The 26,540-nt window shown below is 45.1% G+C and overlaps 1 protein-coding gene across 1 annotated transcript; it reads right to left on the bottom strand.

The window, feature by feature from the left end:
* Positions 1-780: 780 nt before the first annotated feature.
* Positions 781-23,775, bottom strand: LOC8030192 (the record flags this gene model as incomplete). Its single annotated transcript, XM_042287458.1, has 4 exons — positions 781-1,213; positions 15,091-15,273; positions 22,140-22,267; positions 23,715-23,775. Coding segments are annotated over 4 exons (780 nt in total), but the record flags the coding sequence as incomplete, so codon positions are not given.
* Between the last annotated feature and the right edge of the window lie 2,765 nt (positions 23,776-26,540).

The following is a 26,540-nucleotide window of genomic DNA, read 5'->3' as shown; positions in this document are numbered from 1 at the left end:
TAATGTAATTTAATTACTTTTTTTAAGTAATTTTGCCATCTCTGATGCCTAGTAAGTTCCCAATTCAAACGATGGCCTTTAAATGAACAAATAAAACGTTAATTTCTAATAAACTTAAAAAAATATTTTTTCTAAACTTTACTATATTTTTTTTTAAATGGGCTCTTGGGCAGACACCCAAGCGGCATCAACCTTTTTTTCTCTGCGATGCTTAGTTTTCGCAGGAGCGATTTGGCCTGCGTTTTCTGAAACACCCTGTGTACATAAAGAAAGCATGAAGAGGCCAAAGTTACTGTTTGTCTACGCCTCGATGGTCCACAATAGCGCCGCAATGAACCAAAGAAAGTAAAAACTTAAGTGGGTTCGAATCCTGGACAGCGGAATAAAAACCCGGCGCTATAACCGCTCATCCACACCGCAGAGAGCGGATGAAGCATACACCTTATTGCTTATGACCCTGAGTACGTCCCCTTGGTGCGGCTCGTGGAGGTATGTCGCGCAAAATGCGCTCAGGAACCTTTCTGAATGGTACTACCGTGAATCTACCTGGCTAAAGGAGTTGGGCATAGCCCCTACCTTCTTAATCAACACCTACTTTTTTCAGAGGTCTGCCTAGATAAATTTAATACCGCAAAATTCGTCTCTCTTGCAAGATTTTCCATACAAAGTGAGCAGGATTTTAATCGCGTTTGGAACCACCTTTCATTCTTTTTCAGGCTCTCTTTTTGTTGTGAGGTGATGTCAACGCCCATCAAGAACCCATGTATGGAGGCGCTTTGGTACCTGTGCATTTTTTGTTTTTATTTTATGGCGAGAAAATGAACTTTCTCACTGAAATGTTTACAGGGTAGCCGCGTCTGGAGCAAGATGGCGCCAGTGGACAATGTCCCTCATTGTTGGGAATACTGGTGTGGGAAAAGAAAGTAGATGCCACGGCCTGCCGAAGAACTCTCAAGTAGCTCCCGCGGAGAATCTTGGTGAGCTCTAAACGGGTGTACTGGCTGACTTCTTGGACAAACTCTCGGTGCTGTGCAGAGCTCATGTGAAAGTTGCTGTCGTAATTGACAAGAAGAGAGATGGGGCCCATGGTGAAGGTCGTCACGCTTTCTTCTTTTCTTCTGTTAACGCTCGCCAGAATGAAAGCCCCTACACTGTCCGCCGATACATCGACGGAGACGCTGTTGCTTGTAGCAAGAATGGCATCCTCCATAGTCTGGAAAAAGACCAAAAGAGCGATTAGGTTTGCTACATTCAAGATAATCGTCGTGGGTGGAACCAGCTGAACAAGGAAGGAAGTAGAAACAGAAAAGACAACTGACCGCTGGACTACCAACTGTTTCAATAAATCGTCCACCTCTTCTACTAAATCTTATGCGTATCCCTTTAGTTCTGATTTTTTTTTTATTATTATAATAACTTTTTAGTATTATTAAAATGGTTGGTAGTCCAGCGGTCGGTTGTCTTTTTTGTTTCTCCTTCCTTTCTTGTTCAGCTTGTTCCACCCGTGATGTATAATAACCAACTAGCTCAACTTAACGCCATAGAAATTATTATGTCTCAAGTTTCTTACCAGACTTCAGTTGTTTCATTTTTTATTTAGTCGAAAATCATACCACCGTCATATTTTTTTCGAGTTGCATATTCTGAAGTTTCCTATACATCTACATTACCACATACCAGTTTTCATGGTAAAAACTGTCAAATTAATAACTACCGAATTTTGAAAAAAATATCTGGCATTCACTAAACTAGAAATATTAATAAATCTATTCTTTTTATTTACAACGCACATGAAGAATTCACACTAAAACACGCACTCCAGTCAAATGTTCTTGTGTACTGTAAATTATAAGTATGATTAGCCAACTCGCCCAATCCTCCATCTTAAATATATTAACTTCTGCCCAACAAATTTTAACTGTAATCTTTTTTTCAGCTAAGAAAACTTGAAAGAAATCGCACCTCATTTTGATTGGAACTTAGGTGGCGTGAAATCTTTCCTTATGAAATGCATTGGAAGACGGCAGATGATATATTATTACCTTAATGACGGCATCATTGAGATACGAGTAACTCTTTCAAACCAACACCAGCTTGAATAAGCAAAGCCTGTGCACTAGCAGCTCAACGTCGTTGCAGTGAGGTTCCCAAGCGCAGACCCACACTATAAAAAAGGGTGTAGTTTTACACCCCTTGTCCCATATAATACACCCCAAAACCTCAGTGTTCGACGTACAGCGCGCTGATGTCGAACCGACGATGCTAACTTTCACGAGTGGCTTGACAGCCGAGTGGCACAACTTATTAAAACCGCTAATGTACGTGTTACGTACTAAAAAAAAAAAAAAAAAAAAATTAATAATCGTTTTTTTAACTTCACTGCAAAACCTCAGAGTTTGTTTTTCTTTTTTTAGTTTTTGATACATACTTTAGCTGTTTAATCAGCTATATTGCACCGGCTGTCAAGCCCCTCGTAAACGTTGGGGCACTCAGTTCAACGTCAGGGCGCTCTTCGTCGAACTAAGGTGTGGGGTGTATTATATGGGACCAAAAGGGTGCAAGACTACACCATTCTTTCTGAGAGTGCAGGTTGGGCACAGGTTCGACTGTGCCTTGTGTCCAATCAATGCGTCGAAGGACGCTCGGCGCCGGACTCGCGCCCAGTTGCTGAGTTGGCGCCATCCTACACCGTAAACTTCAAAAAGCATATAATGGTATTTGGGAGGTGTTTTATTCCTAATACACTTTCTCAACATGCTATTTTTTTTTCACTAGGTGTAAATTGTAATGTTTTGATGCCCTTACTGAGCGTGTCACAGGTGTTACACCTTTTGGCTGCTTTGGAAATGTGTTCTGGAAATATTACACCTATAACTGAGTAGGAGAAGGTTCCGCCTAAAAACAACTTTTTCAAGTTTTTTCGGATAGACTCCATTCAATTAAGAAACCGGAGTCACACTGGGTTATTCGTATATATATGAGATGCCTTTGACAACGTTGGAGGCGGAGGGCGTGGGGGGGGGGGGGGGGGGGGGAATCCAACCAGAAAAAAGAAGAGGATTATGTACAAAATTAAAGATGGCTATCATTTCTCGTGTTGGTTAGTAATTCTGTAAACTGTGGAGACACACTATCGCTATCACCATCAACCAGTGTTGCGGAGTTGCCACTCCGGAGTTGGAATGATTCCGGAATCATTCCGCATTTTCACGACGCCGGAATGGAATGGGAATGGAATGGGCGCAATTCTTTTTTTTTTCTTTTCTTTTTTAGGGTTTGCGGTTCGCTAAAGTGAGCCAATCAGCGAGTCGATTGTTCAAAAATAAAATGAGCGGAAAACTGCTAGCCCGCGTGGAGCCATAACAGACTTATACGCAAAAAAGAAATGCAATACAAAAAACAAGCGTCGAAGCAAAGGCCAAAGGGGGAAAGGGGGGTAACGGTAGCGCCTCTCACGGATGCGCAGGCGTCGGGCTTCGATGGCGATGCACGAGAGCGAAACAAGAAACCAAGCACCAAGCAAAAGAAAAAGGAGCGGCAAACAAAGAAACCGTCATGCACAGCTCCTCATCGTCCTTCTTGTCATGCTTTTTTTTTTTTGTGTTGTTGCGACGGTTTCTATAGTCTGTTTCATACTTATCGTGCAACGCTGTCAAAGCTACTGGCGCGAGCGCGTGGCTTCTTCTATGGTTTTGTTTGCGCGAGAACGCGTGCAAATGATCAACGAGATCAAGCCCCGCTCTCGCGCCAGTGGCTTTGACAGCGTTGTACGCTAAGTATGAAACAGAGTATAGAATGCACGCGCGCGCATAGACTGAGATCTGGGAGCTGAAGCGACTCATAACTCGCAGAGCTCTGATAACTCGTTGACTTGGGAGCCGCCGAAAGATGATCAGGTATTGTTTTCTTATAGTTCGAGGAGCGTTGTTTAGGAGGCAGCCAAGCCCTGCTGCCTTCCACGTTAATTCGTGCGCACTCCTCTGAAGCGCGAAATGTCGGTTTGCTTCGGCATTAAAACAAAGCGAGATTCACTTCTCTCTTCTCCTCTTGCGCTTTGCTCCGGGGCTTGTTTTTTTATATTGCATTTGTAGCGTAAGTCCGCCTTTTACTTGGTCTTTGTTCCGATGCTTGTTCTCTGTGTTATATGTTTTAGTGGGTTGGGGTTACAAGCAAGCTAGCGGATTCCCGCTCTTCTCCTTTGACTTTAGTCTCTGCATACTTCGTTTCACCTTGCGGTGGACCGCTGCGGACGCTACGAGCCACCCCAGGCAATCCAGCACCGTGAGCGGAACTGCAGGGTCACGCGACACTCAGAAGGTACTGGATTGGTTTCGATGGCTCTCGTGCTGTCTGTTGAGGTCCATCGTAAGGTGAAGTAGACTATCGTCACCGCTCTTGGCGTGATCGAACTGACTAGACCTGTATGCCGAAAGACCGTCCCGCGCCAGACAAGGCGGGACCGTTACTGTGAGGGCAACTGAGAAGGAGAGCTGGGTGCTAGCTGCCACAGAGGTTTTCACGCGTCTCGGCTGTCCGGTCTGCATTCGTGCCCCTAGTCCTGGACCCTGTTTGAGGCGGTGAGAAGTCAGTTGGACGGTGGTGTTCAGGAAACACGGGGAATGTCAATTCGAACGGTGCGGTATTAACCCGTTAATTGTATCTTGATGTTAAGATAGCTCTGTCGACGCTGACTGCGCGACCCGTCGCCACAACGCGAGCAACCGACACCGAGGTAGAAGAATGAATTGGTTGGTACCGCCTGCTGCTTGAACCCGCCTCTCGATCAGCGCGAAGAGGACAGATCGAGTCTGGGCATCGTGGAAGACATTTTTCGACATTAGTCGCGAAGAAAATAAATAAGCTGCACGCTGAAAGTTGTGCAACGAAACTATACACGCTGCAGTCGGCGTATATCATCGAACTTTATTCGCCATCTGAAGAGGAAACACGAGAATGAGTATGCAAAGGGTGGAAAAGGGCAGGCGAACCAGCCAAAAATTGAATGTGATAAGAAATATCGAGATTCGTAAAGCAAGCGTGAACTTATGCGTTTTAAAAACAGGTTTCGTGACCTATACGGTAGTGATGCAAAACTATCGATAGTTTTTCCGAAACTATCAATAGCGTCGCAGAACTATCGATAGTCAACTATCAATAGTTTTTCGATAGTCGACTATCAATAGTGCTATCGAGAGTTTTTTGATAGTCGACTATCGATAAGGCTATCGATAGTTTTTCGATAGTCGACTATCGATAGAACTATCCATAGTTGTTTTACTATCGATAGTCAGATTTCGGGCGACTATCGATACTATCGATAGTGCTATCGATAGTTCTACACCACTACTATACGGTACCTCGTGCTTAGCCGCGGAGGTTGCATTTTGTCAGTGGATGTGTTCTTGCCGCAGTGCATGGAGTCGCTTTCAGCAGTGTACTAGGCGTGTTGCAGTATTTGAAGAATACAGTAATATAGCTTGTTCCTGCGCCACGCACGAACCGTATATTTTTATGGTCTTATCAAACAAACACGCTGGCCGCGTATGTCCTAAAAGTCAAATGCAAAAAAGTTAAAAAAGGAAAAGAAAATGAGTGGTTTTAAGTTTTGCTGTTGCGAGCCTAGTGGTCGCAAGACCGATGTCTTCAACAAGCATTGACATATCAAGGGGCTTTCTCGATGCTTGCAGTACATTGTAAATGAACACTTTGTGCCACCAGCGGCCCGCTTAGTAAAATCAGTGTTTTTTTTAAGGAATTTAGTTTTTTTTTTTTGCAATTGTTTTTGCATTTGATTATGTCAGCTTTATGCTGCTTATGCAGGCAACACAATGCAGCTGTAAAGTGCCAATTTTCACGTTTAGGAATTAGAGGAATGGAATGGAACGATTCAGCCATTCCAGGAGTGGGAATGGGTCCAGTGTCCCCATTCCTAGGAATTGAAAGGAGCTGAATTATCGAAAACTCTAATTCCCCGGAATGGAATTGGAATGGAATGGGGGTGCCCATTCCGCAACACTGCTATCAACAGAAAGACATGGCGATCAAACGGACGGACGGATCTGCGTCGTTTGTCAGTCAAGGTAAGTTCTTGATTAAGTTTTTCAAGTTTATGAAGCAAGTACTCGACTTTGAAATGTTAATAGATGCAATATGAGAACTTCGGATCTATGTACGTCAGTATTGTAAGCGGAGCCGTTCTAGAAAGCTGACTACAAACATATTTCTCTTCGAGGTGGGCGAAAATCGGAACTTTGCCTGGAAAATTGGGTATCTCCATTTGCCATATTTTAGCGATACTCCACTTGACGTCAGTAGGAACTCGTTCACGTTTCCGTAACGAAGCTGTGCTAGTGTTTGTATTTACGGTTCCAACCTAAATTATTTGAATGAGGTAAACTGGAGATATTTAAATAAAGTTACGTCGAGATACGGCTGCAAGTTACTGGGACATTGGTGCTTCGTATGCGTCGTATGCCGCATGCCGAGCCACTCGATGAATGGGTTGCCTCGCGAAGTATACGAAGCACGACTGTATCGGTCTCGCTGCCGCATCTCGGCGTAAACCCCCGCTTTTACTTTTCGAGCAAGCCAAACCAGTGCCTCCTCAAACTTGTAAATTTATGAAAATGTATAAGCATTCCCTCCTTGAAATAATGCCTTATAAGCGCTGCGAGGTAACGTGAATAAATAAATACATTATCTGCATCGCAAAGAAAGACTAAAAGAACGAAGCTTTCAAATTAAGGCTGATTCAGTCTCAGCATACGGATGCATAGAGATGAGTGGTGTTGGCTACAGGAAACTAGCCCTATCCTCATTGCTAAATTAGAAAAATCGCTAATTATTTTTGAACCATGGAGCGGCAAGCTCGGAAACATTGGCATTTGGTCCAAAGCGCAGCATTTTGATAGTGTCTGATCGTTGGGTGATGCACAGGTTGTATTTTGCGGTGAAGAAATAAAAATCATTTTTCTCACAGACACATTGTGTGCAAGGCATTAACTAAGCTCTGGTTTCTCCGGCGAAATTTAAAGCAAACATCATCAAACGTAAAATTAACAGCCTAAAAAAAGTTTGTTCTACGTATATTAGAGTATGCATCCGTTGTCTGGGACCCGTTTTATAAAACAAACATAAATTTACTTGAATCGATTCAGAGAAAAGGATTGCGTTTCATATACAACACATTTCAGAGACAATACCCGGTTTCAGATTCATATGTGTTCGAGCATTAGCTCATTAATCTATAGACGCATGTTTCAAAGATTGAAATTTTTGCTCGACCTACTAAACAACACCTCTACATATATTTCACCTGCTCTTCATAATTACTCCACGCGAAATTTTTTATTGTAGATCATTACAAGAACACCGATGTAGGGTCGATGTATTTAAGTTCTCATTTTTCCCAAGGACTATTCATGATTGGAATTCCGTACCCAGTCATATTATAATTGTTTCATCTGAGTCATCAGTCATGGCTAACCTCCGCAGTTTCTGTAACTTCTGCAATTGACGATATTTCTTGTAGGCTTTTTTTTTTTTTTGTTTTGCTTGATCTATGATTTGATACTATATAATGACTACATCGATCGTCTTGTTCCCGTGTGCATAAAATGACTAGAAATGTATACCTTTATAAAAACATTATGTACCCCCTCCTACCACACCTCCCGAAGGAGATGGTAGTATCAATAAATAAATAAATAAATAAACATATTTGTTTGCAGTTCATTTGTGCCAAAGTTGTAGTTCTAAGCGGTCCTATTCACGCAAACAACTAGGTCGCCCACATATTAGGAAGACACTTTTAATGCATTAGCATTAGAGCGCTCGTTTGGACGAAGACCGGGCGGTGTCTTTCGTTTGTTAGTTGTCGCGGGCGACGCTCCCATTGGTCCGAAGCGCTGGCTGTGAGCACACGCCAACCTCTCCCTCTCTCTCCGACGCTGACAAACTGACCGACACCGCCCAATGCCCCTGAATAAAAAAGGTAGCGACATCTTCTCCCTCCTCCTCTGACGCGCACACCTGGAATCTTTATGTTTTGCCCTTTTACACCCGCGCGTCGAGTGTAGCGCCGCCTGGATCGGCCCAAGCTAGCAGACGGCTTTCCTATACTTGAGGCAAAGCGCAGTCAAAGGCTAAAAGAAACGCAAATACATACACACAGGCTAAAAGCGCACTGCCATTGTCTACCAGCCTCGAAGGATGTGCTCAAAGAAAGACGATGAAAGCCGTGACGTTGCGCAGTCGGCGTTATTTGATTGGCGACATGAGCTCATAGCATGCACTGCACTCCGACAGCATAGGCATTCCTTCTCCCTCCTCGTCCCTCTTGCACACTCGTATTGCCATATTCTGATCTTTCGCGCTCGCGCGTTGACCGTAGCGCCGCCTGGATCGGCCCAAGATAGCCGGCGGCATTCTTCAAAGGATGTCGCTACTTTTCCGTATGAAGGGGCTTTAACACCGCTGGGCTTCCGTCAAAAGGAGCCCTTTCGTTTTCGGCAATGTCACGCGCACTGCTGGCGCGGAACTAGAGAGCAGGAGGCGCCGCGCAATACCTCCTACATTACAAAGCCGTATTGCTGAATGAGATGGCTTAACCAGAGACGGCCAAAGCTGGACGCAGAATCTGGAAAGGAGTGCTGCGTGAGCGCTCGGCTTCGAGTCAAGTTTGAGCGGAACGTTGACGCAATCGTCGTGTCCAATCTGTGGCCAGCGTTGGCCTCCTCTGATAAAGCCATCTCATTCAGCAGTACGGCTTTGTTATGTAGGAGGTGTTCCGAGGCGGCGCGGTGGATTGCGGGCGTGCTCAGTTGCCGCTCTGATGTCGCTGGTTGTTCTTTGCTCTGGATTTCTGTAGTTGCGGTGCGCGGGCTGTGATGTGTGTCTGTACCTAAAAAAATGAAAGCCGTTTACAACTAACTCCCTTTAACTCCGAGTTAGAGCGCAGCTCTTGAGGAGGAGGAGGGAAGGGTACTGAGGGGAGGGTATATCCCTCCTCCCTCCTCCTCCCTCGTGATCCTGCCTGGTACTCCTCCTCCCCTCCTCCCCTCATCCTCTTCCTCCACCTCAGGGGGGGGGGGGTCACGTGACCTGGGGGAGGGGTCACGTGACCTCGGGAGGGGGTCATGTGACCTTGGGAGGGGGGGTCACGTGACCCTCCAGATAAAGTTTCCCGCTAGATTTAGCGGGAAAAATTTTCCGCTAGATTTAGCGGAAAAATTTTCCGCTAAATTTAGCGGAGAAATTTTTCCGCTAGATTTAGCGGGAAAGTTTTCCGCTAAATGTGGCAAGAAAATTCTTCCGCTAGATTTAGCGGGGAAATTTTTTCTCCCGATTTAGCGGCGAAATATTTCCGCTAGATTTAGCGGGAAAATTTTTCCGCTAGATTTAGCGCGGAAATGTTTTCGCTAAATTTAGCGGGGAAATTTTTTCGCTAAATTTAGCGGGGAAATTTACCTATAATGCACCGCGCGGTTACGCCGACGGTGACGGCGACGCCGACGCCGCTCAAGCCGGAAATGGGCGCCTAAGAGCTGCGCTCTAAAAGATTAATGCGGTTCATTCCACGAGTGATATGGATGCGGTTCCTTCCGCGAGTGGGTATGGATGTGGTTCTTTCCACAGGGGATATGGATGACCGTATCCAAGGGCGTCAACGTACTCTGACAGGGAGAGTGCAGAAGAGGGATGAAAAAAAATGCAGGAAGATACACTGGTGGATTCTAAGGGGATCCGTTAGCATGTCCCTTGGGAAACGCCACAGACGTTCCCCCTTTGAGAAACGCTAAAACTGACCCAGTAACCAGGCCACAAAGAGGCAGCAAAAAATCGAAAAATCAAAAGAGAAAGCCAAACAAGTGATGCGGTGAGCGTTAGCGTTTTCCAAAGGGGGTCATGTGTGGCACTTCCGAAAAATCCACCAATAGATCTTCCTCTATTTTTTTTAAATGACTTAGTGAATTAATATTTTATGCCAACTTGTCCCATCGTGGGGATTACTTCCTACAGTTGAAAGTGAAAACCACTCCAGGATTTTAAATAAAGTCTACTCAGGCATTAGCTTGTGAATAATGTTTAATTACTAATTTTCTGAATGCAATATTTTCAGAAACTTGTAACTGTAGTTACTTCAGTGTCAAAACTGCATTGCATTTTTGACATTCCAGTTAGAGCTCCGCACGCGGCAGGACCAACCCACGCGGCAGGACCAACCCGAAAGCCCGTGCCCGGCCGGGCCCAGGCCGGGTAGCACGAATCGTTTTCAGACACGGGCCGGGCTCGGGCAGGGTAAAGCCCACTGTCTAAATTTACGAGAAAAAAATGCTAACGCATTGATACTTCAAATTTGAAAGAAACGAAAAAAGCGGACTTCAAACTCGTTACAACACAAAAAAAAAAAAAAATTGCAGAAAAAAAAAAAAAGCTCTTTGGGAGTAAGAAGGCACACAAGAAGAAACGCAGAGGCATCCTTTACAGCGTCCTTTATGCACATTAGGCTAAACGAATCAAATGCACTAACACCTTCCCCGGGCCGCCTTGAATTTATGAGATTCTAGCGTCTTGGTTTGTTCCAGACTCGAAGTTAAACTGATCTGGAACAGTTGGTAAGAACACTAGCTTTTTATTTAGTTAAGATAGGACCGAAGACGAGGAGCAGTCTTCGTCGCCTTGTGCCGTTCTGTTGTGAATTGTCTCTGTGCAGTCTCTCTGATGACCTTGCCCCGTATTCTCTTATACCCTCGTACGTAGGGTTACCTCGTGGTGTCGTGAACTGGTGAAATCGCGGAGCAATATGGCAGTCAGATGAGAGAGCAGTATCCGCGGTGCGATGATGAGCCATCATGTTATTATCCAATGGTATGCAATCGGGATATTGCGCGGAACTAATACAAGCGTCCGGCGAGTTCCGCCGACGACGCGGCACGATCCGATGCTCTCAGGAGCCAATCGAGTCGAGAGGAGAAATGTTCTCTCGAGAGCCGCTGTATGTTGGTGCGTGCGTGACCACAAGATGAAACACGCCTTGGCCTCCCAGGCCGGTCCAGGACCTGGACTGATCAACTAGGCATTCCATCGGGCCGAGTCTGGGCCGGGCCTCATCAGGTAGGCATCCCATCTGGCCGGGTCCGATAAGACTAGGAGTCTGCGGGCCCGGTCCGGGCCGGGCCTCAAAAAGTAGGCCCGAGCAGTGCTCTAATTCCAGAACCTGGTCTTGATATTTATGACTGGTCCCTGCTTGTACTACAGAGTGAAGACGCGCTCGCCCCATGCGGCCTGCTTTGTGTTCTGCTTCGTGGAGAAAGCCTAGAAGTTTCCGAACACATGTTTGTCCAAGCAGAGCCAACGAAACTCTTTAAAGCGATCAATATCCTTGAAGGCCTAGCAGCTCTGATGGCAGCGTTCTGCATGTTCAATATCAAGTATGCTAAAGGATGTCTTAATACAGTATCTGGCATTGGAAGGTTGCTTTTCGGACAGAATGTAATGGAGCTAAGGCCTCCTGCCACCATGTTCATGAGCAAGTACTGTGATTGTGTATCACAAACGTTACTGCCAGTTTTTTTATAATAACAATATTAAAGCAAAGCTGACAGAGAGCGGGAAAAGAATGCTCTTTTCTTGTTCCCCTTCTCCCCTTCCTCGGGGATTATTATTCTCAGTGTCAGTTTAGCGGTTTTCTCTCTAACTTGAGCTGTGTTGAGATTTGTCTTGTCGGTAATATTTTTCTGCCGGCTTCGTGTTTCTTGAGGATTTTTTCAGTCATTTCGCTTATTTCTTGTGGTCTTTAATGTTGTATAGTATTCCTTTTTTCCTCGTGAATTAATTAATTTTTGTGGAAGGTAGAGCCGTAAGGTGGAGTCATATTTGATTACTCATAGCAAAATGAAGGGGACCCCTGTTACCACTGATTCCAGGGGCGTTCTCATACGTACGAACGTGATCCACATGTTTGGCAGAAAGTTACGTTTTGGAATAGTGGCATCTGGGTCGCCTGATGGTGCAAGTGACTTTCAGTAACCAAGTCACAAAGGTCTGAGTTCTATAGTCCCTTTTTTTCTGAAGTGGCCCTAGGACCCGAAACTTTGAAATGACTACAGGAAGTCACAAGTGATCTCAGACGACCCACAAACCGCTACTGCACAACAGAATTATCTGCAAAACATACGAATATCGTCGGCATGCTATGGCAGCACACCTAAAATCAGTAGTAACAGATGACTCGGATATGTATGGGAATCATCTTTTTGTGGACAGATGTAGTTTAACAAACATACAGTAAATCTGCAGGTGAGCTGGTGCCAGTTAATAATCTTGTTTAACAGCCGAGACTGTGGTGAGGAAAAAAAGACTTTCAAGTCAAAGAAAATACAGAGGGGAACGTCTCACTCGAAGAAAAAGAAACAGGAGGTGACATGGACGGCCAAAAAGCGTCACTGTGGTCAGCATTCATGATTTGCCAAACGCTATCTACGATGTCGTTATTGGGAATAATTTTAAGCTAGTGGGTGAGAAAACGTAATTATTAAAGGAATGGATACGTCGCGATCTCTTGATAATGAAATACTTTTGTTTTCAACGATGCAAATAAGAACAAAATCAGACTGTCAACTTTCACGGTATTATTTTAGGAAGGCTACAACTCCAAGCTTCTATCGCGCTTTTTTCACACATTATAGAACTTATACACTCTAAAAAAAGCCCGTGCGTCTCCTTTCCCGCACAACACTTGGAGACCCAATCATCGGAACGTACGGAGGCAGTTCAGCGAATGACGATGCCGAGGCATATGTTTAGACCAAAAAACGCAGTCTGAGTTGTGACATTAAGCAATGCAAAACGTCATGCTTGCATTGCTTAATGTCACAACTCAGACTACGTTTTTCGGTCTAAACATATGTTTCGGAAACGTCATTCGCTGAGCTGCCTCCGTAAGTTCCGGTGACTGGCTCTCCGAGTGTTGTGCGGGAAAGGAGACTCAAGAGCTTTTTTTAGAGTGTATAGCCCGCAACTGATAATGAGTAGCCAAGATGACAACTCGCGTCGTCACGGTGAGGCAAATCCTGGCGATGGCGTCACGAACAAAAACATACGAGCTTGCCACCGAAACATTTCGGAGCTAATAGGCTGTCGAAAAAAATAAGACATTTTTTTTTAAATTTATAGTGTTTATGGAATAATAAAATCAAGCGATTGCATTACAGTGTCATTAGTGCCTCTTTTAAATTTAGAGGCTTTTTATTGTTCAGTTTGCAACACTGATCATAAAAGTGTTTTATTAGAAAACCAATGGTTGGCTGTGATGATTGTGTAAAAAATATTACCGCGGGTTTGTTTCATTTGATTCACTCTTTTTGCACGCCTTTTTCGTGTAGTGCAACACATGTACTGTGGAACATTTACTGGATAAAATAACCTTGAGTTCCGCCCGATGATCTGGGCGCCCTTGACTGACTGACAAGCATGCACCTCGACAAAACAGGTTTTTTTTTTGTTTTGTTTTTTAGAGAAAAATGAAAGTATATGGATGGCGCTTTGAATGTTATTACTTTTATTTAGGGGATACACTTCTTTGTTGTGTCGACCTTTTTTTGAGTAAGCAAACACAAATAGACTTGTAAAGCAATTCATCTGCACATTACTGTTTTAATGTTACTTCTATTGTTAGAGCGCGCTCATACAATGGCGAACATTATAAGCGTCAGGTGTACCTCAAGTGATTTCCAAGGCTGTACGCCTTTCGACGACGACGACGCATCATTATCACTGCATGTATTTGCTTTATGAAAAAGTTGATTAAACAGAGAAATTTGTGACCCTATAAAGAAGCGACACAACATTGCTTCATTACGTGTGACGCTTCGGGTAAACCATTTATAAAGGTGTAGGGATTAAAAAATGAAAGCCGTTTACAACTCCCTGTAACGCCGAATTCGAGCGCATCTTTTGAGGAGGAGGAGAAGGGTACTGAGGGGAGCGTATACCCCTCCTTCCCACCTCATCCTCCCTGCTACTCCTCCCTCCCCCTCCTCCTTCTCGTCCCCTCCTCCCCCTCCTCCTTCCCTTCCCCTCCTCCTTCCTCTTTCCCCTCCTCCTCCTCCCCTCCTCTTCCTCCCCCTCCTCCTCCCCTCCCCGAAACGTCACGAGGGCGACGTTTCGGCACAGTGCCGAAACGTTACCGCGGTTACGCCGACGACGACGACGCTCAAGCCGGAAACAGGCGCCTAAAGGCCCGTTCACACTCTTGCGACCGAGTACGACTGAGAGAGACGAGATCTCTTACAACTTCTTAAATGTTTCTAGAATGAGGGAACACACTGACATTGTGGCGCCATCTATGCGGTGACCCTAGAACTGCATTTCACAAAAGCGAAGGTTTTGCGGGATTTCCGAGGTCTAATGTGCGTAATACCCATAGAAAGGCTCGTTTATAACATTGACAAAAGTTGTTCGAGCCAAAAAAGAAAGGATATTGCGCGAGAAATAAAAAAAAATATGCCGGACCGCCGAGTTTACACTGCTTCCCAATAGATGGCGCCAGTGTGTTCTCTGGTTTAAGAAGTTTTAAGGAACCCAGGTTTAAGAGGTCGCAAGCAGTCGCAAGAGTGTGAACGGGCCTTAAGGGCTGCGCTCTAAAATACATATACCGAAGGTGTACAACAAGCACTTGAAATTTGCTCGCAAATAGGTGTAAAGACCCGTTCACAATCTTGCAACCGAGTACGACCGGGAGAGACCAGACCGGTTTTTAAGCCTCTTGCGATCTCTTAGGACCAGCTCCGCGCTGCAGCGCATCCGGTCCTAAGAAGTCGCAAGAGGATTAAAAACCGGTCTTGTCTCTCTCGGTCGTACTTGGTTGCAAAAGTGTGAACGGGACTTAATGCTACAACACCCATAAAAAGGTGGGAGGTATAGACATTGGCTAAAGGTCCAGTTGCACCTATATAGGGGTTTCAAAGTTTACTGTGTAGGGTGACGCCGTTCCATGGAGGAGGAGGAGTTAGTTCACAGACCTTGATTATTCTAGGTGGTGTTTAGTGAAACCGATGCTAAGCAACTTGGAAGTGATTGGTGCTTTACCTTTGCCGTGTATGTTACCTGGAGTCCAGACAGTTCAAGATAGCAGAATATCGTCGTTGTTCCCCACACATCAAACGGCTGGCCGCAGGTTCCGAGACGGCTGGTCGCAACATCCAATCCCTTGACAGCACCCTCAGTGAGGTTCACCTTCAGGTCTCGAACCAAGCAGTCATCTGACAAAATCTTCAGATAAAAAAAGTGGTTTTCAAGTGTTATAGTTCGTAAGAAACAAAAAAAAAAATATAGTAAAAGTGTCTACACACAGTGCCCAGGAAGAATAAGTCTTCAACGACGCCTCTAAAAAGTTCATGAAAGAGATTAAGATGAAAACGTTCCTTCACATCAGAATACATGTCCAATACAATTTACGCCACATATTAAGCATTTCATCCACATTTTTGTAAATGCACTATATGTGGAAGTTTTTGACAATGTTACAAAAATATGCTGCATTTTTATTTGTGAAAACAATATGCATTCATTGTACTCAAGGATGATAGTCTCATAAATAACGCAATATCTTTCTAGAGCTAGGCGCGCCTCCATGCCACTACAGAGTCTCTTTATATAACGCGCCGCAGTTAAACATATTTTGCGTTGTTGAATGGTCCTTTTCCGCAAATGTTCGGTGCCATAAATTAGAAAATCATAAAGCGTTTTCGACGGTCTTCTGTAAAACCTTAATCAGCTATTGCGCCAGTAGTTTTGTTCTTGCAAACGAAAGCTGAGCGAAATTGCGGCGTGATGCAATTAAAACGGTGGGCTACCCCCGCCCCAGACGATCACTGGTGAGTTTTAGTATTGCGCATACAAGCGAACGGAATCACTGTCCGTTTGCGTTGCGTGTTTCGCACTTCGCGTGCGCGGAGTCCCAACGGCGGTTTCGGATTGGTGCATCGCGACGACGCGCATGCACAGCGTGGAGCACGCAAAGCTAATGCAAACGCACAGCACTCACGTTTGCTCATCTGCGCAATACTAAAAATCTCGACTGAGTGCCCACTGCAGAGCAAACTTCAAAACACCTATATAAGTGCAACCGGCCCTGCATTCAATGTCTATAACTCAAACCTTTTGATGTGTGTTGTTGTAGCATTATACCGTTTAGCGTGGAAATTTGAAGTTTTTCGCTACACCTTTTTTTATAGGTGATTTTAAATCCCTATGCTTTTATAACTGATGTGCCCGAAGCGTCACAGCTAATAAAGCCATATTGTCTCTCTTCCTTATAGGGCCATACATTTCTCTGTTGTATAAATTGCTTTAGAAAGTAAATACATACAGCCTCGGAAAGCACATGTGACACTTCCCATGTTTTTTTTTTTTTTTATTCAAAAAGTAATGTGCAGCTTGATTGATCTACAAGGCTGTTTATGTTTGCTTTCTAAAAAAACGTTTGATACAACATTACTGCTAGTGAAATAAAAATGGCATGCCTACTCGCCCGTTGATAATGTTTAATAAATATCACCCACGCAAGCAAGCGATTAAAAAATTTAAGCAATAAAACGACCGCTATGATCATCATTGTTCATGCTCGAAACTTGAAAACAGCTGCTGCCAAACACCTGAATTGTTTCGAAAATCCCCAGAACGTTTTGAGGAATGAAGCCAACACATAGCAGGCGGTAGGCAAATTGATAGCGTTGGAAAATATTTATTCCACCGATCGTTATGAAGGCCGATCATGCCGGTGCCGCAGTTTACAAGCACCGTCAGTTCAGCTCAACACTACGCTACAAAAAACGCTTTTAGGTACTGACAATGCTAACTCAATTTTACACTAGAAATAAGAATTGCATGAAAGAAGGAACTGGACAAACGCTTCATACGGTGGCGTAAATCACGAACATAGCAGCGATCTGACTTTCCTCGGTTAGGGATAGCTGCTTCGTCAACGAATGAAGAACATTTTAATAAAGTAAAGGATGGAAAATACTCCTTTTGACAAGTTTTCTAATCATAGTCACTGGTTGATGTCGTCCCGTGGTAATTTCTGGCCCTTCAAACGCACAAGCACTTTGTACATTTCCAGCGACGCCGCGCCGCACCGCACATGAACGAAGGAAAATAATCACGATGGCGGAGTGTTAACCCGTGTTGGCCCCGCCGTCAGCGCAGTGTGACAGGATGTTCTCCGACTGTCGGACAACAAATCGGCGAACACGGTTGCCGGGCGACAAAAATATATTTCCCGGCAGTTGCTGTTGCCTCAATGTGACAGGGTTGCCGAAAACATGGTTCCCTCGGGTTGATGGACAAAGTTGTCCAACTGTTTCCTCAATGTGACAGAGCCATTACGACTTCCGTTCGTTACGTCACGATCAGGATTTGCCTGTGACGTCACGAGTTGTAATCTTGGCTACTTATTATCACTTGCGAACTAAGTTCGATGGTGTGTGTAAAAAGCGCGATACAAGCTTGGAGTCATCGCATTCTTATAACGCCATGAAAGTTGACACTCTGACATTGTTCTTATTTCAGTCGATGAATGCACAATTATTCAAAGTAAAGAAATCATGGTGAGCGTTTGGCCAACCTTTGACCAAAGCGACGGGAGTAACTATCACCAGCTCGCCTGCACACTCCCCGTCTTTTTGTTAGACTATATCTGTTCACTGAAAGATGTCCCCTGCTTCATCACGAATTTGTGTAAGCAAAACAAATCCGAGTGATCTGTTACTGCTGATTCTAGGTGTGCTGCCATATGTACTATCCAGACGTTATCCGTATATTTTTGACATAATTATGTTCTGCAGCAGTGGTATCTGGATCGTCTGATAAGACTTGTGACTTCCAGTAGACATGTGTCAATGTGCGGTCTTAAAAAAACCAAAAAACTGTGTTTGTGGTTTACGAATTGCGATAGCATTGGTCATGAAACTCACGACGCAGCTCACTGTAAATACGACGAGGCAAATTTTGAGTAAACACTGTATTTTATGAAGGGTTTACGACACAATCGTTAACATTAGCTCGACTGCAGCGCGCCACTTCGGAATTCAGTGGTTGCTTCGACTCTGTATAATCATTTAATATTTTGTTTCCGTATAATCGTTTAATGATCAAGCTGTTTTCCCCCCATCATTGCAGCTGCGTGTGTGTGTCTTGTCCTGTCTCTGTGTAATCGTTTAATGTTCAAGCTGTTTCACCACCATCATTGACCATGGTCAAAGTACACTCCGTCTCACCGTATACGATGGACTAGGGCCGGAAGGCGGGCGGGTGGAGAACTACCTCAGAAAAGCCTGCATCCGCATTGCAAAAGAGTGCGCGAGAGAAATTGTGAGACGCAGAGTACGAAGAGCACTAATCTTACGCATATGATTATCTGTTGTGATGGCGCGCTATTTTCTATTTGTGAAGTAAAGGTACAAGGTATTTAGTTTCATTAACATTCATGCCATATTGACGCGTGCTTGGCCGAGTGGCCACCCACCCGACTCGCACGGAGAGGCGCCAGGTTCGATTCCTGAGGGCCCCGCAACTTTTATTATTGTGTTGTAATAATACTTTCTACAACGTCCGAGAAGTTTCTCGTTCAGAATGTTCGAAGGCCGAACATTCTAGTTCGAATGTTCGCGAAAACCGTACGTCTACAAAAGGCGCTCCGTCGTGGCTCTACAACGTCAGTTCTACGCCGGCACTCGGTCCTTCTCTACTACGCCGACATCTACGCTCGCCTACGACGCCTGTTATTATTCTTATATTGTTCCGGGCACAGTTTCGCCCATTAAACGTTTAGTTTCCTTCAGTTATCCGTCGCCTCATCAATTGTCATTCGTGACATTTTGATGGAGATGCGGGGTATGGTATTCGGGAAGCGTACTCCTCCGAGAACCCGTTCAGCAAGCCCCATTTGAGCGCGAACGTCTGTTGACGGACCCGAGTTTCGTGCCAGCCGCCGACTTCAGTACCAAGCTCCTGAGTTTGGGCTACTTCCGGGAATGACAGTTGCAGACAAAACCGACGACGGCCACGCCAACGACGCAGTCCACAGCAGCATCTACCGCCGTTTACGTTCCCCTCACCCCCCGGACACTGGCTCCCTTCCACGGTGAAAGCTACGAAGACGTCGAGGACTGAGTCCAGCCATTCGAACGAGTGGCCCGCCATAACGGGTGGACACCGGAGCAGTGTTCTCAGAATGTTTACTTCGCCTTGGGGGCAACAGCGCGGAACTGGTTTCAGAACCACGAAACAACGACCACCTCCTGGGACCAATTCAAGGCTCAGCTCCGAAGAACATTCACCAACCAACGGCGAAGAGAACGCGCTGAAGAGCTTCTTCAAGCTTGGGTTTAAGGCCTTAACGAGAGCGTCGTTCGCTATGTTGAAGATGTTCTTTGACTCAGCAACCGCGCGGATCCTGATACCCCCGAAGCAGAGAAGCTCGAGGTTCTAATGCGAGGCGTGAAGGACATTAAACCATCTTCGGCGCATTTCGTGCGGAACCCGATTACGACAATCTAGGGTTTAATCACAGAAGCCAACAACATCGAGCGTGCTCTTCTCGCCAGAGGCTACCGGGCGGCAGTGTGGTTCTGCAGTCCCCTTCCAACCTTGCCTACAGTATTCCAGGCATACATCAGTCCATCCGCGACGTCTTCCGGGAGGAGCTTAAAAAGCTTCTCCCGAGTGCCGAGTGCCCGGCCTCAATCTCTACTGCCGAGGTTGTTCGAGACGAGATTCAGCAAGCGTTCCTACCAGATGGCCCTGTCACCGTGGCCGCACCCGAAGAGCCGACGCTGACCAACGCCGGAATGGCCCGACGACTGCCGCCAGCTGGTCAACGTTACCCGGTGGCGCCACGACGGGACTCAACAAAGCAGGCGTACCCCCGACGCCACGACGAACGACATCAGTACGACCGCCGAGACCAACCAGCGCCAATGGAGACCGACGTAAGGAGGACAGCGGATCGACGACCCATCTGCTATCACTGCGGTGAAGCCGACAAAATTTACCGTCGATGCCCCTACGACAACTGGGGCTGCTCGGGTGCCGCCCGAACGACCCGTGCCCAAAGTACGGCGAACGCCCTCACGACATCGAGGAGCTCCTCCGACGTTCGCCATCCTCAGCGCCGCCTCCCCGCCGCTAATCATGCTCACCATCGCCAAAACGCTCAGCGTCTCCAGCGCCACAATCCTGCCGAGAAAGCCTAGCTCCCCTGCGTTGCGGGGAGAACTAACTGCGGCAACACCTGGAGGTGGCGCTGCCGAAGACGCCCGAAGTATAAAGAGCCTCCAAGAACGCCGGAGCGCTCCGTGACATATTAAGCTTCCGGCTCAGCAACACTTCCTTTGATTTCCTTCTCCCAAGACTCTGACTGACGGAGCGCTCCCACTCTCCCCTCGCCATGCATCACAATGACGCTTCTGCAACGGTGCCCAACAGCCTAAACGTTGTTATCGACGGATAGTGACAACACCATGGAATGGCCCGCAAATACGAACCGCCGGAGTCCACCTGATAACGCCGATCGGAAGGGACACTGCTCGCGTCGAAATCCACGGCGAGACCTGTCCTGTGAATTGCGTCGTTCTACAAGACCGTGCCAGAGACGTCATTCCTGGTATAGACATTTTGTGCGAATACGGCGCCCTCATCGACCTCGGAGAGAACAGATTAACGCTTCGAGCACCAGCTCCGCCTTCAGAGAATCCCCAAATGTCAATCGCTGTCCGAGCAGCTGCCGACCATGTGAACCTGCTGCCACGATGAAATGTTGTACCTGTCGTTGCGGGCGCAGCTACTTGCGGCGAAGTTGTTCTCGAAGGCAACGTTCAATTGCTCCTGGTAAGATAAATAGGCATCGCCAGAGGAGTAACTGAATTTCAGGAAGGGCGCACTGTGGTCCTCGCAACGAACTTTGAACAGGAAACGCAACAGTTCACGAGAGGTGTCGCTGTGGGACACGTCGAGGAACTCCTGAACTCCGCGGAAATTGCCGCGATTATACTGAAGAGTCCTCGTTACCTCAACAAGACCGTACGCCGCCAGCACAGCTCGACACTGGACCCAAGCTTCCGTGTCCGAAATGACGGCAGCTGATTAAACTCCTCGCCGAATATAGCGACTGCTTTGCGACGTCGTCGAAGGTGCGCCAAACCGCTGTTGCGAAGAACTGCATCGTTACCGAGGGCGACGAGCTCCCTGTGCTTCGATCACCGTACAGAGACTCCGTGAGAGAAAGAGTGGTAATCCAGGAGCAAGTTAAAGAGATACTTTCCCCTCTACCTTTATCCCTTCTTGATAGTGATAGCGATGTGATGTCTCAACTAACAATAATTTTTGTTGCACTCGCCGCTAATATAAATGAAAACCCGAGGTGGATTTTTAATAAACATTATTTGCGAGTGCACCCTGTTTTCGCCTCCTTCCTTTATGTCCTTTGAGGTTTCGGCGCTTTGAACGTGATATGATGTTGTGCATCATCTCCCTCCCCCTTTTGTTTTTGTTGGATTTCCGTCCTTTCCCTCACTTCGATCGCCAATCCTCCCCCAAATTCCCCCAAAACAAGTCACATACACAGAGCTCAGTACGACTCCGGTCTATTGTTTAAGAAAAATTTTACCCAGCAAATTAAAAAAAAAAAAAATGTTGTCAGGCGAATTTATATTCTCCTGGAAAGGTTTAATATTTCCTGAACACATTTCCAAAGCCGCCAAAAGGTGTAACAACACCTTTCTCGTACGCCCAGTAGGTGTATGAAAAACATGACGCCTATTGTAAAGAAGTTAACAAACATCTTTGAGGAGGTGTATTCGGTATGAAACACCTGGTAAATACCCTTATACGAGTTTTGAAGTTTACTCTGCACCATCTGCGCACAGGCAACCTTAGAAAAGGCCCATTGTTTTATTAGCATCCTTGATTGTGTTTCAGGGGGCAGGTATGGGTGCATTTAACTACGAGCATCTCATCTCTCAGCAGCCATGGTCGTGGCGTTAGCCGATAACGGAGAACGGATGACGAGGCAAGAAGTGTGGCCATATTAAAGCCACGCCTTGACTTTCTTCAGCTCTCGGCGACCATCCGGTTACCTCGAAGCTGTGGGTGTGAATCAACGTCTCGGGGTAGAGGGAAGGATTGTGTCTGATGAGGCCTGGTAGATGCACCTCGAGCACAGTGTCCATAAAGAAGTTGGAGTCGCTGACGGTCGCCCCCTTGCCTAGGAACAAACCACAAAACGAGAGAGCATTACCCTTAGCTTTATAATGAAAAGAAGGTACAGTATGCATGAACGAAGCTGGCAGTTCAAACACGTAAGTAATTAAAACAAAATCCTTCGAAACAATTATTGATGTGGTTATTCGCATACACGGAACTCTTCTTATGTTATTACTAACCACGTCCAATGGTCAGCTTGCGAATGCATTTATTTTATTTAAGCTAATTGTTCCATATAAAGGCTTTACTTACCGAGGTTTTTTTTTAAATTTTGTTTCTATTAATACAGATGTTTGACGCCAAAGATGGTAAAATTACTGAATTTTCGCAAAAGTTTTTGCAATTTCTGAATTTTGTGATTTTGAAACCACAGCTAGCTGATTTGCCTCTACAGGCATCACTTAGTCTACCTACAAATGATTCCAATTAAAATTAATATTATATTAGGCTTCACCCTCGCACACTTGCCCACTGTCTTGTGTTTTTTCTAAGAGATTTATGTTCGTAAAGGGCGTCGACTGATGAAAACTAAAATTTATTTTGGAAGCTGAAAGGCGCCGGACCGATTTACGATGCTTTTAAGTGAATGAGGAAATTAAAAAAAAAAAAAAGAAAGGAACTGCCGCTTGTTTTGTCTTCGTTTAAAGCGCGCCACCTATTACACTTGAGTGAACTCTCTCTCACATTAGTCTCTAGGCCACGTTTGTACAATTCCATTTGTAATCTCGGGAACTGTCTCCGGAAGCCCGAATCTATGCGTTGACAGCAATGTTTTTTTTTTATGTGCGAAGCTCCTTAGGGTCTAGCCTTGTCCGTCCGTCCGTCCGTGCTCACAAAAGAAGAAAAAAAAAATGTTTGCGCAATCGACAGGATTCGAACCTGTGCGGGGAGACCCCAATGAATTTTCTAGTCCATCGCCTTAACCACTCGGCCACGACTGCGGGACGAGTAGGGGGCTCTGAGATGTGGTAGTAACTCAAGAGCTGGGGATGTCATGGATGAAGCGTTGCATGTAGCCGCTCAACGTCTATACTGGAGAGGGCGCTGCGGTAAAATGCGTATATAATCGTGTTAAACTTTTGAATTCATGGCTCTGCATTTCTCCGACCCTAAAGCAGTAATAATGAAGTCAAAACGCAACCCGGAACTCAGCACTAGCAATAAAAAAAAAAAAATGAGCACCATCAGCACTACCTATGAACAATAAAATCTGTATCATCAGCACCACCAGAGCTTCGCTCCAATCAGCATCATTCAGCACGTGGAGATGCGGTTATTTTTTTAACCTTTTCCATATTTTTTATGTATCTATAGCGCTACAACCTGCCTCGTCTCTTTGTGGCAGCTTGTTCAAGGCAGCACCAGTTTTGAATGGATTTCCAATGTATTGCAATCAAAGCTGGCGTCTTCAAATCGCTTATTATTTGGCTACATATAAAACCACATACCTGGAAACGTTTTGTTAAAAACCGAAACTCTGGCGTTGAATTCTTCGTTCTCTTCAAAACTTCATTCGTACAGTAAAACAATCACGTGTCCGATTTGGCTTTGTTCAGGCAGTTTTTTCCTCTAAGCCTACGTGTCCCGACGTTTGCAGCATTGTATTCTGCGTTCGAAACCAAGAACCTAAATCTTGACTAACCAAATACGGATGAAAGGATGGATGGATGCTAACGGCTGTACGCTTTATATCGGGCGGCAACTTGCGCCACCTAGCCTAGACGTACGTCATTCAAGTCTCCCTAGATAATTTCCAGCAGACTTCCAATCTTCTCTTTGTTATAAAAATGCACTTATCAGACATTCTTCCACTCTCGACCGCAAACCCCAACGCTTCGGCCAAATGGGGAAGGGGGGGGGGGGGGGGGGGGGGTGTAAGCCCTGTGCACTTGCTAAAAAAAGTAATTAAGTTAAGTTGCAGAGTATAAGCGTCAAAAGTAATTTGAGAAGAGTAGAAATTACTCCAATGAAAAGTAATTGAGTAAATTACTAACTACCGTAAAAAAGTAGCGAATTACTTTTGAAGTTATTTTTTTTTTTTTTTTTTTATGCTAACAAGGAAGTACGTACATAGGTTTTGAATCCGTTAGCGAAATTCTACTAGCCGAATATAACGCGGCTTGTGTTTTCACAGAAATGCTTTAAGAGCTGGTTCTGCTTCTGCATGCCTAATTGTTTTGTACTTCTTTTTCTTTATGGTCATTGATGTACTGCGGATGTGTACTTTCTCTTTTGAGGGTTTAGCACTGCATGGAACTTGATTTTGCAGACAGTGTTTGCTTGTTAACAGTGTTGTGTAAAGTACGTCTAAAACTACTTGGAAGTACAAAGTAAGTGAGAGGGTATGCACTTGAAGTAAAGTAGCAAGTAGACCGGGTGCAATGTACTCGGTGTAAAATACTGTAAATACAATGTACTTTCAAAGTAAAGTAAAAGTTCTTTTTAACACAATATTTCAAAACGCCCTTTCATACCCTATAGAAAGCTTCTTTTTTTTTATTTGGTATGCAATATTCAAAAGAAAATCGGAGGTGCATCAGTTTTTTTTTTGTTTTTTTTTCTTTTTTCGGAAATGGCGCAAATAACGTAAGCCGCCACAGAGTAATTGTTTTATTCTCGCTAACGAACTATTTAACACGATAAACTTATAAGGCACTTATTTGAATCGGTATTATAGCCGACATTACTTTACTCAGAGAAAAGACCAGATGACATATCGAAAGACAGCACAAACTATACAGGAGCACCAGATGAGCTTCAAAGCGGGTGCTGCATTTCGTTACCTCCTTTGAGTAAGGATGCAGTGTGTACACTTCCTATAGTGGGCGAGAGTTTCTACACTGGGGAGAAGCGGGGACCAGCCCTTTCTTCAAATGCCTCAAGTCTCCTTGAGCTTCGGGACAAAAAGAAACGCGAGTCTTCGGCGCTAATCCCGCAGTTACTCGGCCGCTCTTGAGTCGTGTCTGTTTGCTCCCCGCGCCCCGTAGCAGAGTTGTTGCAGTGTAGTGCTAGTGAAAAGTTTGGGGGGTTTGGGATTCTCCAAACTACTTTCTCTCCCCCCCCCCCCCCCTTTTTTGCCTACGTCACATGCTTCCCCCTATTTGCAAATATCAGCTGATCCTCCAACCTCTTATCCCTTTTTGTGCAGGAATGTTTGTTTATACGCAAACCTACCACCAAAATTTTAAAGTAATTTGTAATTTTAGTAGAAGTTACTCGAAAAAAGTAATTAAACTACTAATTACCGAAATCAAAATGTAATTCAAAGTTACTAAACTACTCAGAAAAGTGTTAAACTACAGTAACTTGAGTATAGTAGTTAAACTGCGTACATGTCTGATCCTCAACACCCCATGTTCTATAATCTCGTCTTCCCCTTGGCATACGGCACACCGGGTATCGATTTTCTCATACTTTGTCCTATATGTCCTAATCAATACTCCTGTTCTAGCCTCGGTTAGCAACGAGCTCCCCGGTGAATTATCATACCATTGTTGTTTCCTTATTTCCTGCTTTTGTCCCTTATACATAGTTAAAGCTGATTTTCCCTGCATTCTTTCCTGCCACATCTTTCTCTCGGCTTCTTTTACTACCTTTCTCACAGAGGTAGTCTGTTCTGCCCCTGCACTTGACTGTTGGTATTTCAATTATAGTTTTCGGGTTCGGTTTGTCCATTTCGTCTTCAAGCTTTTCACGTACAGATGCTTATATACCTTGCTCGCCTATCGTGTATCCTCGGTTGTGCCCAGTCTTTGCTCAAACTTCCACTTACTGATCGCCTCTCTAGTTTCGAATGATGTCGAGCCCATGTCTCCCTGCACTCCTAAGGTGGCTGCCAGGACCAAAGTTATGAACCTCAACATTTTCCCAAAGGTGCTTGAGTATACCTAAAGGAAATAGGAAACGTTAACAAGAGGATGAAAACACATGCTATTAAAAATTTTGAACTGTTCGGGCAGGAAAATGTGAAAATCTAGAACATAAAAAAGTCGGATACCGCAAAAAATAACTGTAGACATTACAGACACATCCAATGAGAACTTCATAACAGATTATTAACACCTTTCAACCGCGCAAGATCTGGCAGCGAACTTTATCTTCCTCATTTTCAAGCAAAAAATGCGGTAGTTAGGAGCGATGGTTTCAATTGTTTGGAAGGCATTAAACAGTCATTCCGGGAGCGAAGAACCTATAGCAAGGAGGCGAGCTGGTTAGGAAACATATTTGAAAGAAAGCGTGAGACTGGGATTATGTGTCGTGCTGTCGTTTTTTTG

The sequence above is a fragment of the Ixodes scapularis genome, unplaced genomic scaffold (assembly GCF_016920785.2).
Source record: "Ixodes scapularis isolate PalLabHiFi unplaced genomic scaffold, ASM1692078v2 PGA_scaffold9__187_contigs__length_104089568, whole genome shotgun sequence".
Taxonomy (NCBI): domain Eukaryota; kingdom Metazoa; phylum Arthropoda; class Arachnida; order Ixodida; family Ixodidae; genus Ixodes; species Ixodes scapularis.
The sequence above is the reverse complement of the archived record's forward strand: the minus strand, read 5'-3'. Positions and strand labels throughout refer to the sequence as shown.